The sequence below is a fragment of the Rhinolophus hipposideros genome (assembly GCF_964194185.1).
Source record: "Rhinolophus hipposideros genome assembly, chromosome: 25".
In the NCBI taxonomy this organism is placed as follows: Eukaryota; Metazoa; Chordata; class Mammalia; order Chiroptera; family Rhinolophidae; genus Rhinolophus; species Rhinolophus hipposideros.
The window spans coordinates 8,502,715-8,523,885 of record NC_138071.1 but is presented as its reverse complement, the minus strand read 5'-3'; the positions used below and the strand labels follow the sequence as shown (position 1 = coordinate 8,523,885).

At 35.4% G+C, this 21,171-nt stretch overlaps 1 protein-coding gene across 5 annotated transcripts in view; it reads right to left on the bottom strand.

The window, feature by feature from the left end:
- PTPRZ1 (protein tyrosine phosphatase receptor type Z1) overlaps nucleotides 1-21,171 on the bottom strand; it is a 187,428-nt gene that overhangs the window by 54,475 nt on the left and 111,782 nt on the right. For all 5 annotated transcript variants that reach the window (XM_081038791.1, XM_081038792.1, XM_081038793.1 and 2 more), the window contains exons 5-8: nucleotides 14,818-14,913; nucleotides 14,255-14,321; nucleotides 8,217-8,374; nucleotides 7,914-8,064 (exon numbers count right to left, since the gene is read on the bottom strand). In XM_081038791.1, the coding sequence (XP_080894917.1) occupies nucleotides 7,914-8,064; nucleotides 8,217-8,374; nucleotides 14,255-14,321; nucleotides 14,818-14,913 (472 nt within the window). The remainder of the gene's footprint in view (nucleotides 1-7,913; nucleotides 8,065-8,216; nucleotides 8,375-14,254; nucleotides 14,322-14,817; nucleotides 14,914-21,171) is intronic.

Sequence of the window (21,171 nt, the reverse complement as noted above, 5' to 3'; positions counted from 1 at the left end):
CCCCCATTCAGGAAAGTTCTTGGCCAAAGGCTGCCTCCTCCGATTTGTTTCACTACTATTATCAAATTAATTGCATATTCTCTTATATTGTTTCTTTCTGAAAAGGTCTCAACTCTTCTAGCAGATTATAAACATAAAAACTTTTTATTTCTGTATTGACTAGAACACTGTCTTAAATATATCTGGCATACAAATTCATTTTTAGAAATAAATGAACAAAGGATATCTTCAACTTTACAATACCTTTATTTCTCTTGTTAGATACCAGACAAATATGTTGACCTTGGGATGAGGAGAATTTCAATTATAAACAATGGTCGATTATTTGACATTTTGTTGACAGGAAATCCGTGAAATAATTCAAAATTTCCAATCAGAGAAAACCATAGGAGAACAAAACTATCATTTCAGAATTTTTCAGATGTGCTGACGAATGTCCCACTTTGGAATAATAAATTGATTAATCAATTAATTTCAGGGAATTAGAAGAATTGTTTGTCTCATCTAAAAAAATAGTATTTTGAAAATCTTTCAGGGGCTTCTTAAAATAAATTCAAGCCTGTGTTGGGAAGGGTGACAAAAATTTAGTCCCATCAGGAAGAGTACTGATACTTTTTGAAATACATTCATAATGTGATCATTTTGACTAATTTTGAGGACAAAAACAATACAATTTTATGACATTGTGCAAATGAAGCAAAGTAATAAATATAATCTCTTCACAGGCCAGATATATTTGCAAACGAGAGGGAGAGAAAGGTCACTGAGGTCAAAAATTTATTAATGTAATATGCGCACAGAATCTGGGTTTTGTTTTCAGGGGACACTTGAAGTTACAAAGCCATTGGATGAGATCATACAGTTGACTCAGGTCATCCAATTGTCACTGATACAAAAACTATTTCAAGGTTTCAGTGAAAACGTCAACAGTAGCAGAATATGCTCCCAAACCCTCTTTCTCTATACTAGTCTGTAGTTTATTTTGTGAACACAAGAGGGCACCCCCAAACAACAATTGGCCTTAAAATTTGAAACAATTTTTACACACCCTATTTAGTACTAGCAATTTTCGCAGCTGTACTCTATGGTAGCAATCTGGTATATGAATGATTAAGAAAAATATAAACATATATATGTTATATACATAAAAGCATGTATAACTTTATATGAGTTAGAGATAGGATTTATCACTGTAAAAACTGTGATGTTATTTTTTGTTTATTGAGGATTGATTGTGTTTATTTGGGAATAAGATGACAATTCCTTCATTATCAGAAAACATGAATTCAGAATAAGAAAATTTTTTCTAATTTAGCTCCAGAATACATCGTTACTCCAGCTAGTGATACTTCTATTAGTGCCCACCAGATGGCAGAAGACCATCAAATCATCTCCAAAGGAAGCTACTCATAAACTGTCATTGGAGGAACAGGATTGCCTCAGTCTTGCTTGTAAAGACGCCCAAATCCATTTTTAGAAAGTTGAAAGAGGTTCTGGACAATAGCATTTGCAGATTTTGTCCTCAAAAAATCAATCCCAGTTTTTATAGAGTGAGAATGATTTAAGGTGAACTATTCTCTTCCCCTCAAATGAAACAATCTTAAAATGCATTAAAAGTTTTATGCATGCACACAAAACATAAAAATCGCTGAAGAATAATGCAAAATTACTAGTTGCAAGATACCCAAAGGACTACTGCCTAAATGGCACAAACTTCTTTGGTCAGAGGTCTATGTTTATCTTCACTTAATAGTAGAAATCACAGGTGCTTCATATTTTAAGAATCACCAGGAATATAAAGGAGGATTCTAAAAAGACAGATAGATTTGTCATCAGGTTTCCATTGCTTTGCTTTCTTCTTTATAGATCTATAAAATCTTACTGGTAATTTTAAAAATAGTTTAAACATATTTTGATTAGAAATGTATTTTAAAAACACCCCTTTTACTTACTAATCATCAATAATTCAGTCATAGGTTATAAAGCTGCAACTAAATCTTGTATTTTAGATACTGAAATACAGGATTTTCTGAGGAAAAGATGTATTTTAGAATGTATTCAAAAGATAAGCCCGCACTTCTATATGGAGTCTATGATCTTGCCAAGGGTTGCTCTTCTGGATCTTTTAAATAATAATCTAGTTAATTCTATATACATACACTATTTGGTGTTCAAACATAAAGCTGGGTAATTGCCATGGAATAAGTTTCAATTTGCACTATATTTTCCAGGTTTTCTTTATGTTTCTTACTGAAATTATTTTGATTATCTTATTAGCAGGACAGACACTCTATAAAGCACATTATCTGGGTTTAAAATAAAGAACATTTTCCAGATCAACATATACTCTGACATCAAATACAAACTACTAAGTGATATCATACACTGGTAACAAAAGTGTAATTTCCTTGATTATGGGGGGTCCAGAACTACGTTGAGGCCCCATTTCCTTTGTCAGGACTGAATTTCACTCCTGGCTTCCTTCCCACAGCTACATGTGACCTGGGTCATAGCTACTGATTCTCCAAGGAATGCTGGCCAAGGATGAGAATTCGGTTTCTGCAAGTCCTTGACTATGAGCCAGACTATGCCAAGCCTGTGGTCCCTGTCCAGTCACAGAGAGGGCAAGTGCTTGCTTTGGTACAGATGCAAAGGATACTCCCATGTAAAGAATGAGGATGTAGTCCCATTGTTCAGGGTGCAATAAATGTTCTTACTTAAAAACTTATTTTAACATTCAATCCTCAACTACTGGTTGCAGCCACTCTTGATATGCAGATAAAGATGCGGCTGTCCCTGCCTTTAGGAAGCTCGGTCCCCAGACCCTTATATGAGTATTTAGTAAGCTATAGAATATAATGGGTGTTTTCAGTCTCTAAGTCGTAGACTCCATTTACAGAGGAATGCAAAATAGAGTTGTACAGGATTTGCCATTTAGACGAAATTAGGTGGTGCTTTTCAAATCATATGTTTTCCCATGAAAAGCTATAAAACTTCACAAACTTTTAAAAGCTGACACAAAGTCATTTATCCTCTCACCACTCATATAAACGTAAGGGAAGAGTGAATACAAAAAGATTAATAAGAGAAGCACTGGGTGTCAAAATGTGGAAAAAGAAAATGAGAAAAGGAAAATGAGAAGTACAAATGAGGAGAACACGACAGTTCTTGGCTATGACAAGTCCCTCGGCTATTCATGCAAATTGATGACCAAGGGCAGATATGAGTTTCCTTCTGCCTTTTCTCTTTCATGCACCCACCATGGCAGAAGAGCAATCAGCCCAGAGGGAAAACGCTCATCCCTACCTCCATGGATTTAGAGTAACAATGTGGATGGAGGTGAAAAGACAAAGTGGTGATTCTGGAGGAGTGGCAGAGAAAAGGTCACAGTTATCTATGTCACTAGGTTTTACCCAATTATTTTCCACTGACTTGAAGTTTGATGCAGTTTAACACAACCCGTGACAAAAGTATCTGTGAACGCACGCTGATAAATCCACCACATCTTTGTTTGCGGTTTATGAGTCTCATTTAAAAACATACTGAGACAGGAACTTTAACTGTTGTGACAGGGGTTTAAAGATTTACAGACTCAGAAGACCACCAATATTAAGGTTCTGATTTCCCCTCAGAGAGTAGATCTTAATAAAACTAACATAAACATTGCCACAACTGTTAAAAGTAGTAACTACAGATGACCTGTTGCTGTTTTGCACCTCTAAATGATTACATCATTAGCTTCAGATTAAATAGCCAAAAGAAATCTTTCAAATTCTACCTAATTCAGTCAATCTTCTCTACAGTAGCTTCATCAATAGTTTGATTTCTAGTAAATAATCTTCTAAGAAGCAAATAACCTTCACAGCACTTTTCTGCATCTAGTTAGAGCAGAGTGTTAACATACATGTGACCTTAATAAATGCTATTTACAACCACTGACCTTCAAGAAGGTGAATCTGCTGATGTATAATTCATCGTGACATTTTTCAGGAAATTATAGAAAATTTCTCATCGCTCAAATACAACATTTGGGTATAAAGACACGCTTTTCATGTTACTCTGCCTTGAAAAGTATTTTATATTTTGTTGGTTTTTAAAATTTTCATTAAATATATTACAATGCTAGCAAGTAAGATTTGAAGTGGATTTATAGTTCTATTCAACAAAAATAAACTCAGAAAACTTGAATAGCACCCTGTATTTGCTGTGATACCATACATACATACATACATATATATATATATATATATATATATATATATATATGCTTATATATATTTATATATGGTATATGGTTTGTATATATTAACATATACACATGTACACATATATACATGAGAGTATACACACACACTACAATAATAGAAGCTATAAGTCTAAAGCAAATTATTTTCAAAGGACTGTTCTGTTTTGCACACTTTAGTTCATTTAAAACTCACAACAACTGTACAAGGTAGCACTTTAACTCTCATTTTATAGGTAAAGAAACTGAGGCTTAGAGAAATTAAGTATTTTTATGTAACTATGAAGTATCGGCACTGAGGTTTGAAGCCCAAAGACTAATGACTTTAAAGCCCAAGCTTTCCCTACTGTGCTTCAAGAAGCCTCTGCTTCTTAGAGCCAGTCTTGCTAGTGGGCTAAGAGAGGAGTGGGAAAGTATCTGGTGCCCAGAAGGCATGGGACAAAGTTGAACTTCACCCACTTTACACTCATGCTATGTTTGTAAGAGTAGTCACACATATATCTCCTTATCTAAAAGACAGCTTTTACTAACTCCTTTCATATCAAATGGTTTTATTAAATCCTGTGATTCTTAGAAGAGCCAGTGTCCATTCTACGAGGCCAAAAAGAAATGCCTTCTAATAAATGACAGCTCCACATAAAAAAATGCAAAAATAGAGGAATGAAGCTTTGGTAAAATATGTATTCATGCACAAACACTTATTGAGTTCCTGCTGTGAATGCAGAAATGATTAAGGCTTGATCTCAACTTTTAAGGAGTTACTTGGATGTACAGACCTCACATGGTTTTTGCAATTATTTGCAATGTATGTTGGAAAATATATTTTTCTATAATGCATTCATTGAGAGCAGAATTCTGACAACTTCCATGCCAACTCTTACTTCTCTCTTGGTCAAAATGAGGATGTTAGATATTTATAATAGCAAAAATATATAAATAAAACCTGAATGTCCCAAACTGAGAAACTGGTTTAATAAGTTATTATGACTATCCAATGAAATACTACATCAAGAATGGTGTGTTAACAATATATTTATATCACTGAGTAAAACAAAATCAACAGGTATATGTAGTACAGTTTCATATGTGTGAGAAATAATATATTTTTAGGAGGTCTAGAAGGATATTTATTAAAATCCTCATAGCAGATATCTATGTGTGCTGACATTTTAGGAGATTTTTATTTTCTTCTGTGTGCTTATCTATATTTTCTACTTTAAAAATGTTCATGTAATACTTATTTTAATAAATATTGAATACTGAACATAAATGCAAATCTCAATTCTTATTCTCAAACTCAGTTCAAGAAAGTGGAAAGGAGATAGTATATTCATTAAGAGAAAAAGCATCACAGGAGTATGCACATGGCAAATGATAATAAGCACTTGTTGAATGCAAATACTCATGATGGAAAAAGCAAAAATTCAATTGCTCCAGTTTATGAAAAAAGCTAATACTATTTTTGTAAAGTTTTATGTCATTAAGATCATAAAATTATGGAAGCAGAAAAATTACGTTCCCTTATAAATATTTAGCATAGTGGAGAGAAATTTGGAAGTCTTTAAAATCAGACAGACTTGGGTTAAATACTGACTCAGCCCTTTATAGCTCTGTGAATTTGGACAAACCACTTAATATCATCTTCCCAAACTGTAAAATGAGGAAAAAAGAGGCCAATGCTTGCTTGAACCCACTGGTTCACATGATACATAGTAGCTATTGCTGTTTTTGCTATGAATTTTGGACGTCATAACTTAACAGTGGAAGCAACAATATTCCACATTAAATCAGAACTGCATATGTGTTTACACATTATATGGTGTGAAAGGTAGCCATTGAGTGTTTGTATTATATGGAAATGGATTCTCTTAGTCATTCAATAAATATTTGGAGAACGAGAGCTTTACTTCAGCTGAGCAATAGAGGTAAAGAGATGAAAAACTTAGTTACTTCCTTCATGGGGTTCAGAGTCAGGTGGGGGAGACAAAAAGTACACAATTATTTGCTAGCAACTGTTAGGCAGTTTGGATGCACAGAACACAGGAGCACCTGGGCCCATCACATGATGCCAAACGGGCATCATTTATTGTGTCCTCTAGGGTAAGGGGTCACCATCAGTTCAGTCCGATGCCCGGGCCTCAGCCAGACTCGGTGGGGATGGAGGTAGAGTAGGGGTGGGCCCCCAGTGGGTGCAGTGGTCAACTTGAGTCTTGAAGAATAAGGAGGAGACAAACAAGTAAAGACAGCAGGAAGGAGCATGTCAGGGCAAGGAAGGAGCCTGGAGAAATGCAACCTGGGAGAATGTGGTCTGCCCTCTTCCGGGGACCTCAGAGTTCAGTATGAGAGAAGGAAGCTAACTGGGGAGGAGCAAACACTAAGTAAGTACTAAACAGGACCTACCATGCAAAGACACACAATGTGGAAGAGTCTTAATAAAATATAACTGACAAAAAAGAATCACATTTATTTAATTTGTTAATTGGTCATTTGTATTTTAGAAAAGAAGATGGTTAAACCCCGTTTCTTTCTTCTACTCAACTGTCTATTATTTACCAGCGAGGATGTTAGTGTATTTAGTATTGCTGGTAGAAATATAATTAAATTCCCTAATTTGGGGGCAATTTAATTTGAAACTGAATATCACATTAAATGCAGCTATTTATCTCTGTTGTCTTGTGTTCTGTTTTTATTGTTGTTAAGGATGAACAATTCTCACAAATGTCACATTAAAATAAGAAAAACATGCTGTTTTAATGCCTAATCTTCAAAAGCAGATGATCATTAAATTAATATTCTACATAGCCAAAAATTCACTGCCGGGCTGAGATCAAAGAAGACCATGTACTTGGAAAGGTTTTAAGTCTCCAAACCAAAGGCTACTTCAAATATTTCTTTCATGAACCAGTCCATCTTCAGAGTAAAATGAAAAGGACATGTCAGTAGATGCCACTGATTGTGTCCTCTGGGCATTTTCAAAGGCTTCTGACTGTTGCGTCAGCTTCCAAAGAAACAGAAGGCGCTGCAGGGATGTCCCCCCACGTCTTCTCCATTGCCTGACAAGGACAAGTTATTTTCCCCTAAAGAAGGCAACTGGGGGAAAGACTAACTTTTTATTCCTTAATTATTCAGAGCATTTGCCTTCAGTCCCTTCTACGGGCTAGTTCTTTTCCGGGAGCTGCCAACACAAAGATGAACACTTCACAACTCAAATCACATGCCAAAACTCAGCTCAAATGTGGTTTTCTCATTGAAGTTCCCTGATCATCCCAGATGTGATCTCCCCAAGCTCTGAACACCTCAGTCCCTCATTCACTTCTTGCTTATAGCTCTTAGCCCAGGCAAATGCCAGAAAGTAAATTTGGAGGTGTGCACGTGGCTTTGCCATCTATTACTGTGTGTTTTACAAAAATCACTTTCCTTATTGGATCTCAGTGTTTCTTATCTGAAAAATGGGGTTCTTCATGTGGGGGAAGAATACGTTTCTTAAATTGCCATTTTTATGAATGCGGTAACTGAGATTCAGAGATGTTAAAGAGTTTATCTAAAGCTACAAAGCTAATAATCAAAATATTTCTAAAAATCGGTCTTGTATGTTTTCCAGTGTACCACAATCATCTCCCACAACACTGAATCTGGGTGAGTTATAGAAAAATTATATTTCAATACATACCTGCTTCATGAATCTCTTCCTTTCCAGTATACGAAGAAAACACCTGCCTAGAAAATTTGTACTGTTGTTCTCGAAAATTATTTTGTAAGTAGTCCATCAGCATGACGTAACCAGACTGTTGCATTGTAAGAACTTCACAAAAAACAGCCAACTGAAAAGAAGATAATTTATCATATAATGTAACATAACTGCTTCAAGGGCATCAGTAAATGTTTTAAAACAGATATTCTGTGGTAAAGCTCAGAAAATCATTCTTTTTAGATTTCTTCAAATTACTTCATTTGTTCGAATTTCCAAGATTACCTGGCTTTCAGAGATGCTAACTGTATCTTTAAAAACAATCCAGTCAACAGTGTCTGTGCAGGGAGGGGATGTCAACGAGCCATTGTAAGTGTAATACTCGTCAGTGGAGTTAGGCAGAAGGTTCAGCAGAATGAATGGGTCTAACGCAGCCTGTTTCCCTGCAAAGTAACAACATACACCTCAGTGGAATCCCAAGTCTGGAAAGCTGTTCAAAACTATGAAACAGAGATATATGCCTTGTTATGTATTGTGTCAGAACTGAAATTTTAACAATGTTTTAGATATATTTCAAAAATGGCGATAGAACTAGCATACTTCAAATTTTCTTTCCTATATCACTACATAGCATTATATGCTTCATCTTTACATCAGCAAAATGCTAGAGAGATTATTTCACATATACAAGATATTCAGAAATCGTGACCGTTTCAATAAATACAGAAAAATCATTTTATGCGATTCAACACCTGTTTGTGGAAAACAAAGTCTTATTCTGAGGATTATCTTCAAAAGCCCATAAATAAACTCAGATTTAAAGATAACTTGCTGAAAGGTTTCCCCCTAGAGATCAAGAATGAGACAAGGATGTCCTGCTATCACCATTTCTAGCATCGAACTGGAAGACCAGGGCAGTACAATAAAGTCGAGAAAGAGAAAAGGTCGTAAAGACTGGATAGGAATAAATAATAACATCATATTTGCCAGTAATATGATTGTGCATGTAAAATACTTAAAAAATGTAAAGACTATTAGAAAAAACAGTCTGTAATAGTCTGTACATTTAGTAAAGTCACTACACATAAAACCAATACACAAGAATTTATCTTATTTCTATATAAAAATGTCAAACAACAGAAAATGAAATTTATAACAATAGAACTTAAAAAAACAAACAACAAAATATCAAATACAAGTAAATCTAACAAATGATGTGTATAAAGTCTATGTTTAAAAATACAAAACTTTCTTGAGAGAATTAGATAAAATCTTAAAATAATGGGAAATACTATGTACATGGATTTGAAGACTTAGTACTGTAAAAGCTTTGATTTTCTCCAAATTAATTTATGGAGTCAATGAAATCTTAATCAATGTTCCAGGAGAGTGTGTGTGTTAACTAACATGGTGATTTTAAAACTTAATTGGAAATACTGGATAGGAATAAATAGTAACATTAGAAAAATAGAAAAGTTAAGGTACTCTTGAGCAACCACAAAGCTGGTGAACTTTTGCTACTAGATAGGAAGACTTATTATATAAAGCTATAAAAATTATGATGGTAGGATCTTTATAAAAAAATAGACAAAGTGAACATGGAAGGGAACAGAGTCCAGACCCACACAATATACACTCACTTGATTCGTGACCGGAAAAATTACTACATAGTTGGAATGGATAGCAATTTCAACAAACACTGCTGTATCAGTTGAATATCTTTATGGAAAAAAAGTGAACCTTGACTCCCTACTTCACATCAAATCAGTTCTAAATAAATTGCACAAATTAATTCTAAATAGACTATAGATCTAAATGTGAAAAGAACAATAGATCTTTTAAGGTAAAACAGAAAAAGTTATCTTTATAATCCTATGGTAGGTTGAGATTTCTGAAATGGCACACAAAAAGTAGTATTCATAAAGGGAAAATGATAAATTTTAACATGTGATAATCAACATCTAGTAATCAATAGTCACTATTAAGAGAGCAAAAAGGCAAGACGAAGAATAGAAAATAAATCCTGGATAATGTATATACATACATATTATATTTATTTTATTATATGTATGAACTATATATAATACAATAATATTGATTTAATTTATATATATACATATATATATAACTTGTACCTAGAATAGAGAATTCCTATAAAAAAATTTGTAGAGCTTTCCTAAGTGGTTCTTTAGCCTTGGAACCCTGAAACAATCCAATTTACCTGTCTCCTTGAATAACCTCATTTTGTTTTTGCATTTCCCACTGATGCTTACCAATGACACTACTTCGGTCAGTTAGCTGTTTGTGTAAGCAGCCATCTACTTACCAGCGAGATCTGTGTCTAACTCACTCTCACATCCTCTTAACTAACCAGCCCTGTTTATGTCCTCTGCTCCAGCAGGTAGATTAGGCCATAAGAAATAGCCCCCAAAGCCAAATTAATCCAGTCTAAGGCAGCACACCGTAGAACAGCAGTTTCACCCCTTATTCAAATCGTACGGGGAGCTTTGTGAAATAAACCAATGTCCTAGGTCTCATCCTAGACCATTTAACTTCAAATCTCTAGTAGCAGGGACTTGGCACCTGCATTTTTAAAAAAAGTGCCCAGATGATTCAAATATGCAGCCAGGGTTGAAAACCCCGAGTGGAGAGAAGCCTTGGCAAGATTTCAGTCTTTATGAACCCCATTTTACAATGCCTGGACTACATGATCTTCATAGTCTAGTCCAGCTCCAAACTCTATCCAGAAAGATTAAAAAAAACCCAAATTGCTTCCATTTAAAAGTTAACTTAATGAATGTGAATTTTTCTTCAATACAGAAACTTTTGAAGGAAGGAAGGATGCCTTTAATATAGTTATAGATAACTGCTTCTAGTATGAATTTAAGACTCCATGTTAGAAATGAAAACCTATTTGACTGAATTGATAGTGTTGTTTATACAAGTATATAAACTAAGTCTAGTTTTCATCCATTAGAAAATTCTAGCTCTGTTTTCTTTAATTAGTAATTTCTAAATAGATTAATTAGTAACTCCTAAAAGAATGTCTTCCTTTCCTCCAATGTCAAGATGAGATTTTCAGAACTCGGACTCAGATTCAAAAAAGTTTATTTTTAATATGCAAATATTTTCAATTTTCACATTTGTTTTTAATTTAAAATCTTGTGATTAAATAATCTCCCTAATTGCCAATGGACTATGATTTTTGCTTTTTCTGCCGAAGATGAAATTTATCTGCAAATGTTCTATGGAAATGTGAATGTGAAGAATACTAATTAAGGAAGGAGCCAGAAACTGACTCACTGATAAATTAGGCGGGAAATAAAATTACACCAGGGGAGCTAGAGACTGCGGGGGGGGAAAAAAAGCTAGAATAGAGATGCTGAAATAAAGAATTTTCTTGAAATTGAAAAAGAAATTAAAGGGGAAAACAGTTAAGAGAAAGAAGCAGAAGAAAGTTTTTGATTTCTCCTTCCTTCACCCCAGTGTGGAATCAATTCTTCCTATCTCTGAACCTCAGGGGCACAAATCCAGTCTTTCTTATGGACATGTTCACTATTTTGTACCTTATTTTTTGTTATTTAGATACATGTCCTAAGTTTCTGTCTTGGGTATCACAAGACTTTCAATTACAATAGTGCTAATTGGATTAAGGTGGGGATGTGTGTGTGTGTGTGTGTGTGTGTGTGTGTGTGTGTTTCGCAAAAACATGTTTCATTGGTAACACAAGAGACACTCATACCTGAGCCAACCCTGCTCTATTTGTGATCAATTATTCATTCCTTCATTCAATCACTATTCAGTTGAACATATGTATTGGTGATTAAGCAATCAATCAAATTCCCCTTCTGAGTGGGGCTGGAAGTGGGAGGAGGAAAGATGAGGTTGAAAGATAGGGGGATGAAGACCAAATAGAGCCAGCACTAAGGAAAAACCATTAAACACTTAAAACCAACTCCTATGACATAGGACAATGAGACTTAAGATGGAGCTACATCAACAAACCTGTGAGGATTTTCCAATATAGAAATTCCTGGGCTGAGTTTGTGATTCAGAAAGCACCATGAGTCATTCTAATGAGAATTCCCATTTGACAATCACTGATAATGTTATTAGAGCTGCGTCTCTTCCTTGAAAATTAAAAATTTCACCTAACAGTTCTTTTATGTGTGTGTGTGGGTTCCGCTTGGGGAATATTAATTTACTATCTTTGTACGGCTGCCACCTCACCCTCCCTCTGAAGGAGAAATGGGTTTTTCCCTTGGAGATAAATATAGGAAACAAGCAACCTGCCCACATTATAATAAGATAGATTTTATAATCTATATAGCTGTTGAAAGGTGTTGTGTTTCAGGTAATTCACATTATATGGAGAACATCGAGCAGGATTTGGGAGGTTAGCTGCAGTTCCAGCGTCACTAAGACAAGCACTGCCTTCAATCATCAAGGTTCCCAGCAGCAATGGCTGAGGCCAACATTGGGACGACGTCAGTGCATTGGGCACTGGGGAATTTTCTAGACTCTAAAATAGATTTAATCCAAGAACTCTCAAAATGGAAATATTTAACTTTAGGAGATTAAGTCATTTAGTTAGCATGGAGCGTATCTAACAACCATTCAAATAATATTGGCACGTGTTTCATATGTGTTCTGACACATACACGTATAGCTAATATAAATCTCCATTGTCTAATGGAACAATCTTTGTGGATAGACTAGGATCTACATTCTGGCTTTATCACTTATCAATCAAGAGTCTTAGGTACCCTTGTGGAATATATTGAAACATTAAGTGTCTAGTGAGTGACTTGACAAGCATGGAGGATTTTATGTTTTGGTAAAAGAGGAGGGAGGAAATTGGTACACAAGTAGCAGGATAGAGAGACAGAAGATAGACAGGTTACCAGAGGGCTGAGTAGTGTGTGCTCCCAGCCAACCCAAGAGACAATTAGTTCTGCTTCCAAGTGAAGAGCCAGGGTGTACACAGAATGCTGTTAGGGACTCCATTTCCTTGGGGAGGATATTATGTGGCAAGCAGTGGCTCTGTGAAGCACCTCTCTCAGTGGCTTGCAAACAGTAGATATTAACAAGTAGATATTAACAAGATATAATCAAGAACAGGAGCAAATTGGTTTCTAAGCTCATGTGAACTCCCGCCTAGAGAACCCCCAGAAAGCATTGAAGAGGTGTCGAGACCCAGGGGCCAAAGTGCCCGAGTGACACATCAGGACTCATAACAAGTGTTGGCATCACACTTGTTCCCACAGGCTGGTGCAAGGCCTGGGAATATTCAGAATTCATTTTTTATACGATTGTAAGTGTATGAATTCATACTAGCTGTCTTAGTCTTGATAGAATCCACTTTTTGACTAAATGAGAAAAAAAATTAAGTGTGGCTCAAGGCATTCAGTGTTAAATTCTGCAATGTGGATGGAGGGAGATAACAGCTTCATTGTGTGTTAGACTGCATCTTTCAAAGAAAGAAAAGAATAAACAGCTGCACCGCAGGAGTTCATATATTCCTGACTCCTAAAAGTTCGGTCAATTCAGGTCTTAACGTGTAACTGACAAAGACAAATCAATCCTAGGTCAGGCTTATGCTTTCAAGAAAAGGACATAAGTGCATTTTGTTTCTGATTTCAAATGTTTCAGCTTCCCAAAGAGGAATAATTATCATTTTATTCATAATTCAGAGTAGTATTAACACCCTGAATGGATGCTAAATAACAATAAAATAATAATAACAGGTTTGCTGTCTCTTGCCACTGTTGTCAAAAGCATTTGTTGTGACAAATTACAAGAGACCTGAAATAGCAGGGAATACACTATCAGAGCATTTTGTATCTTGTCATATATAAGCATTTACCGTCTTCCAAAAATATTATCTTGTCACATTGGTAAAGCAAAGGACTTCCGAAGAAAACTACCAGGGAATAAATTTTAACTTGAGTTAAATTTATCCTTCTACCTTAAAACAAGATTTGCATAATATTAATGGATTTTAAATTATAAATTAGAGTCTTTAATTGTTCTATGGAGAGACAGAATAGATAAATACATTATAAATGCATGATGTAGTGAGATTATTTTCAAGAATAAAATTATGAAACATCAACTTCCTGCTTACATTAACATTTTATGATTTTTATGTGACAAAAATTTATAAGTTGTTTTTTAGTGACAAATGTATAAATCATCAAGTGTGAGAATAGAGAGATTGGTCTTTCCTACTTTTGGAAAAACAGGCTTTTTGAAATATTGTAAAAAATTCATACACATCCAAGGTAGACTCTAGAAGAATGAGATTTCTCCAAATAGCTTACCAAAACGACTAACATTCTCAACTCCATCAATAATTGCTTTATAATCCAAATTTTCTTCTAATCCAACCTGTTAAAGAAGAATACGAAATTCTAAAATTGGGATAAAATATTTGGTTAGCTGTTTAATAACATGGACATATTAGTGATTTCCATTTTAAGTATTCAGAAGTAATGTCCTCCAAGTACACACTTTTTTTTCACAGTAAGGTAAAAACAAAACAAAGAAAAACCTTTTAAATCGATTAAATTTTCTACTGAGAAAAGCACATTTTAAAATACTATGATTCAGTCACTACTATATCATCATGATGCATAAAAATATTAGCAAATCTCGGCACTCAGAGAACAGTTTGCTTGAGCTGGAAGTGATGGACCCAACACATGAATACAGGAGCCCCCTTTAAACACAACCATCAAGGGGTTCTCTTGGAAATTGATCACCACTTATCATTCTACTTGTGAGCTCTTCTATTTGTTACAAAGCATGTTTTGAGATTTCACATTAGTACTTCATGTATTAAAAAAGGAATTAGGTTAGTGTTACATCTATGTATAATGATTACCTCAAATAAAATGGATAAAGCTCTTAACTTTCCTTTTCCTTTAACTGCTTCCTCAAAACTTGAAAATTGGTCCGCATTAAAGCAGTAGATTTGCATCTGTAAATGTAACAATGAAGGCTTTATTATACACAAAGATTTCACAAAAATCAGGAAAGAGACACTAAAACAATTTACCAATTCAATCAATTCTCTCTGAAAAAATTCTATAAACTGTATAATCCTAAATTCTGTATATTCTCAAAATATTTTATCAATTACATGTACATACAAGTGCATTTACTATCATTTATCACCCTCCAAAGAGGAAGGAAATACAAAGTTAGACACATCTAGAACTGAAATTACCCCTTTGAGATCACCAGCTGACACTGAAGTAATCATTTACTACAGCAATTGTCAAATGTAATAAATTATCAAATGTTATTTCAACTATTTTGCTGGAATTCTTTCAAATATGGTTGCATTGTTTCTTGACTGGACATGCCTTTCTTGACAGTCTGAATTACTATTTTTGGACAGTGTCGTCTTGCGCTCCATTGATAGTGAAAATCTCAAGGGCTCTGCTTCTACCTAAAAAACACCAAAAGAGTGTTTTTGTCTCCTCTCCTGCTGTGAGGCTATCCCTTGTTAACTTTTGACTCCAGTTCCCCGTATCTGTCGATAACAGCCTCTACTCTCACTTATACTTGGGTGCTCCTCGTGTAGTGGGCTTGGAAATCAGGCGACTCAGCTAGTTTAGAAGTGTAATTAAGGGGAGAGCAGAAAGGCTGTGAGAAAATTAATGTGTTAGGGCTGCGATCCGTGAACTAGAGAGTGTGAAGCAGAGGGTGGCAGTGATCACCAAAGCCCTTCAAAGACAGGATTTGTCAGCTGACCCCTGAAGGATGAGCAGCTCAGAAGCGACAGATGAACAGGCAGAAGAGACAGACAAGTGTTCAATCAGAGGGACCGGCTTTGGGAAAGGCCAAAGGCAAGAAAATATGAGAAATGTGGGAAATGGGAAGTAGTTTGTTATGATGTCAGCTACGCATATGTGAGAGAAGAGGAAAGAGATGAAGCTGGAGGGGGAGGTAGGGCCCACACCAGGAAGATCTGGGCGGCATCCCTGCCTGCAGTTTGGTCTCTGGAGCAATGGCAGTGGCAAGTCTTCATGCATTTCAGCTAATGGTGGGGTGGGGGTGGTACTGGGAGTAGTGAGGAGAGACTAAGACTGGAGAGAAGGAGACTAGCCCAGGGACATTATTTAATAATCCAAGTAAGAGACAAAGGTGGCGTGAACTTTTTTCTGACCTCCCACATCATTTAGGGACAGAACTGAGAACACTTGACTGTAGAATGTGGGAGCCCAGGAAAAAAAGGGCAAGTCAAGGATGCCCCTATTTCCCAGCTTGCATAATGGCATGGAGGGAGTTACAAACAAACAGATAAACAAACAACAAACAATACCACGGAACAATGATTTGAGGGTCTTTTTAAGTAAGAAAAATATGAGTTTTAGTGCACAGATTCTGTACCATTTATTTTGCTGGTTCAGGACTTACATTGTTAGAGTTTTTTTGTGTGTGTGACTTTTATCTTTTTTTCTAAATAAATAATATTGTCAGAAAGCTACCCTCTCAGAAGTGAGTGTTATGTGTTTAAGGAGTTAACTTATTTCTTTGACAAACCCAATTTGATAACTGTGCTTTTCTTTAAGGATATTTAATATGTTAAAAATAATTTATAAGCTACAAATTTCAATTGCTTTTCCACATTACATTTTTTTAGTCCTTTAAGAGATAATTCACTCTAGTCTTATTTGTTTTATTAACTATTTTGGATTATACACTAATATAGTTTCAATATAGGTAATTTAGAAACTATGGGAATTTTGAAGGAGAAAAGGCACTTATATGCCATTACCAAGAGAAAAATCACTGTTGATGTTTTTTTTTTTTTTAGGATTTTCATTAATTAATTTATTTATTAGTTTCAGGTGTACAAAACAAGGTAATACTTAGACGTTCATCATTTATATCCCTCATACTGTGAACCCCCCTCCCCCCATCCACTATCCCTCCGACCTCACACTGAACCATCACATTATATATATAAAATTATAGTTGGCATTCATTAATGTTTAGCTTCTGATGTACAATGCCATGATCAGGTATCCACAGTATCCCTGAGGTGGTCTCCCAAATAGGACGCATGTCCATCGGATACCCAACAAAATCTTTACAACATTATAGAATACCTTCCCCAAATTAATTTTCAAAAGAAAAACCCTGAGGCCATCTTGTGGTTACCAGCTACTTCCAAATCCCTTCACCTTTCCCCTTATCCCCAACCCCCTCCCACACACCCATCTAACCACTCTCGGTTTTTTCTCTGCGTCCCCAAAACTGACTCTGATTAGTTCATTCACATAGTCTTTTCTTTAGATTCCATATATAAGTGAGATCATATGGTACTTGTCTTTCTCTTTCTGACTTATTTCACTTAACATAATGTTCTCTAGATCCATCCATGTTGCTGCAAATGATAAGATTTCTTTCTTCTTTATGGCTGCGTAATACTCCATTGTATAAATGTACCACAGCTTCTTAATCCAGTCATCTACCGATGGGCATTTTGGTTGTTTCCATATCTTGGCTATTGTGTAAAGTGCTGCAATAAACATAGGAGTGCATACAGATTTTTGAATTGGAGTTTTGGATTTCTCCGGGTAGATGCCTAGGAGTGGAATTACTGGATCATAGGGTAGTTCCATTTTCAGATTCCTGAGATACCTCCATACTGTTTTCCATAGTGGCTGCACTAATCTGCAGTCCCACCAACAGTGCACTAGCGTTCCCTTTTCTCCACATCCGCGCCAGCATTTGTTGTTTGTTGATTTATTGATAATAGCCATTTTGACTGGAGTGAGGTGGTATCTCATTGTGGTTTTTATTTGCATTTCTCTGATGGTTAGTGAGGTTGAGCATTTCTTCATATGTCTTCTTGCCTTCTGTATGTCCTTTTTAGAGAAATGTCTCCCCAAGTCCTCTGCCCATTTTTTAATTGGGTTGTTTGTTTTTTTGGAGTTGAGTTGAGTAAGTTTTTTATAGATTTGTGATATTAATCCCTTATCAGATATATCATTGGCAAATATCTTTTCCCATAGAGTAGGATCCCTTTTTGTTTTATTGATGGTTTCCTTTGCTGTGAAAAAACTTTTTAGTTTGATGTAATCCCACATGTTTATTTTTTCTCTTACTTCACTCGCGCGAGGGGATATATCAGTGAAAATCTTACTCCGGGTAATGTCCATGAAGTTTCTTCCTATATTTTCTTCTAGATATTTTATGGTTTCAGATCTTACATTTAAGTCTTTAAGCCATTTTGAATTTGTTTTTGTATATGGTGTAAGGAGGTGGTCCAGCTTCATTTTCTTGCATGTGTCCGTCCAGGTTTCCCAACACCACTTATTGAACAGACTATCTTTACCCCATCGTACATTCTTGCTTCCATTGTCGTAGATTAGATGGGCATATAGGCATGGATTTACGTCTGGACTCTCTATTCTGTTCCATTGATCTATGTATCTATTTTTATGCCAGTACCATGTTGTTTTGATTACTGTAGCCTTGTAGTATAGTTTGAAATCAGGTATCGTTATACCTCCCACTTTGTTCTTATTTCTCAAGATTGCTGAGGCTATCCGGGGTCTTTTATGGTCCCATATAAATTTTAGGATTATATGTTCTATTTCTGTGAAAAACGTCGTTGGTAGTTTGATAGGAATTGCGTTGAATATGTATATTGCCTTAGGCAGTATGGACATTTTAATTATATTAATTCTTCCTATCCATGAACATGGAATGTGTTTCCATCTATTTATGTCTTCTTTCATTTCTTTCTTCAGTGTTGTATAATTTTCTGAGTACAGATCCTTTACATCTTTGGTTAGATTTATTCCCAGATATTTTATAGTCTTTGGAGCAATTGTAAATGGAATTGTTTTTTTAATTTCTCCTTCTGCTATTTTATCATTGGTATATACAAATGCAACTGATTTCCGAATATTAATTTTATATCCTGCTACTTTACTAAATTCATCTATCAGTTCTAATAGTTTCTTGGTGGAGTCTTTAGGGTTCTCTATATATAGTATCATATCATCTGCATATAATGATAATTTTACTTCCTCCTTACCAATTTGGATGCCTTTTATTTCTTTCTCTTGTCTGATTGCTGTGGCTAGAACTTCCAGCACTATGTTGAATAGAAGTGGAGAAAGTGGGCAACCTTGTCTTGTTCCTGATCTTAGGGGGAATGGTTTTAGCTTTTCCCCATTGAGTATGATGTTAGCTGTGGGTTTGTCATATATGGCCTTTATTATGTTAAGATATGATCCCTCTATTCCCACTTTCTTAAGGGTTTTTATCATAAAAGGTTGCTGTATTTTATCAAATGCTTTTTCTGCATCTATTGATATGATCATGTGATTTTTATTTTTCATTTTGTTAATGTGGTGTATCACATTAATTGATTTGCGGATGTTGAACCACCCCTGCATACCAGGGATGAATCCCACTTGATCATGGTGTATGATCTTTTTAATGTATTGCTGAATTCTGTTTGCTAATAATTTGTTGAGAATTTTTGCATCTATGTTCATTAGAGATATCGGCCTGTAGTTTTCTTTCTTTGTGGTGTCTTTGTCTGCTTTTGGGATCAGGGTGATAGTGGCTTCGTAAAAAGTGTTTGGGAGTCTTCCTTCCTTCTGGATTTTTTGGAAGAGCTTGAGGAGAATAGGTGATAATTCTTTTTTGAACGTTTTGAAAAATTCACCTGTAAAGCCATCTGGTCCAGGGCTTTTGTTTGTTGGGAGATTATTGATTACTGATTCAATTTCCCTGGTGGTAATCAGACTGTTCAGGCTTTCTGTTTCTTCTTGAGTTAGCTTTGGAAGGTTGTGCGCCTCTAGAAAATTGTCCATTTCTTCAAGGTTGTCAAATTTGTTGGCATATAGTTGCTCATAGTAATTTCTTACAATTTTTTGTATTTCTGTGGTGTCTGTTGTCACTTCTCCTCTTTCATTTCTGATTTTATTAATTTGGGTCCTCTCTCTCCTTTTTTTAATGAGTCTGGCTAAAGGTTTGTCAATTTTGTTTATCTTCTCTAAGAACCAACTCTTGGATTCATTGATCTTTTGTATTGTTTTTCTGGTTTCTATTTCATTTATTTCTGCTCTGATCCTTATTATCTCCTTCCTTGTGCTCCCTTTGGGTTTATTTTGCTGTTCTTTTTCCAGATCCCTTAAGTGTGAAGATAAACTGTCAATTAGTGATGTTTCTTGTTTCTTTAGGTAGGCCTGCAGTGCTATGAACTTCCCTCTTAGGACTGCTTTCGCAGCATCCCATAGATTTTGGGTCGTCGTGTTCTCATTCTCATTTGTCTCAAGATATCTTTTGATTTCTTCTTTGATCTGCTGCTTGACCCATTCATTATTTAGCAACATGTTATTCAGCCTCCATGAATTGGTGTATCTTCCTGGTTTTTTTCCCCTGTAGTTCATTTCTAATTTCATAGCACTGTGGTCAGAGAAGACAATTGGTATGATTTCAATTTTCTTAAATTTATCGAGGCTTGTCTTGTGTCCTAACATATGATCTATCTTAGAAAATGTTCCATGAGCACTTGAGAAGAACGTGTATTCTGCAGCATTGGGGTGAAATGCTCTGAAAATATCAATTAAGTCCAACTGCTCCAAAGTATCATTTAAGGCTGTTGTTTCCATATTGATTTTCTGTCTGGAGGACCTGTCCCTTGTTGTCAGAGGTGTGTTGAAGTCCCCTACTATGATAGTGTTGCTGTTGATCTCTGTCTTTATGTCCATCAGTACCTGTTTTATATATTTAGGTGCTCCTATGTTAGGTGCATAGATGTTTACTAGGGTTACGTCCTCTTGTCGGATTGATCCCTTTATTATTATATAGTGCCCATCTTTGTCTTTTAATATTTTTTTCATTTTAAAGTCTATTTTGTCAGATATAAGTATTGCAACTCCAGCTTTTTTTTTGCTTCCATTTGCATGAAATATGTTACTCCAGCCCTTCACTTTCAGCCTGTGTGTGTCTTTTGATCTGAAATGAGTCTCTTGTATACAGCATATACAAGGGTCTTGTTTCCTTATCCACTCAGCCACCCTATGTCTCTTGATTGGAGCGTTTAATCCATTTACATTTAAAGTGATTACTGATAGGTACATAGTTATTGCCATTTTTAGATTTGTAGTAAATTGTTTTCATCTTTCTTCTATTTACAGAAGTCCTTTTAGTATTTCTTGCAATGCTGGCTTGGTTGTCATAAATTCTTTCAGTTTGTTCT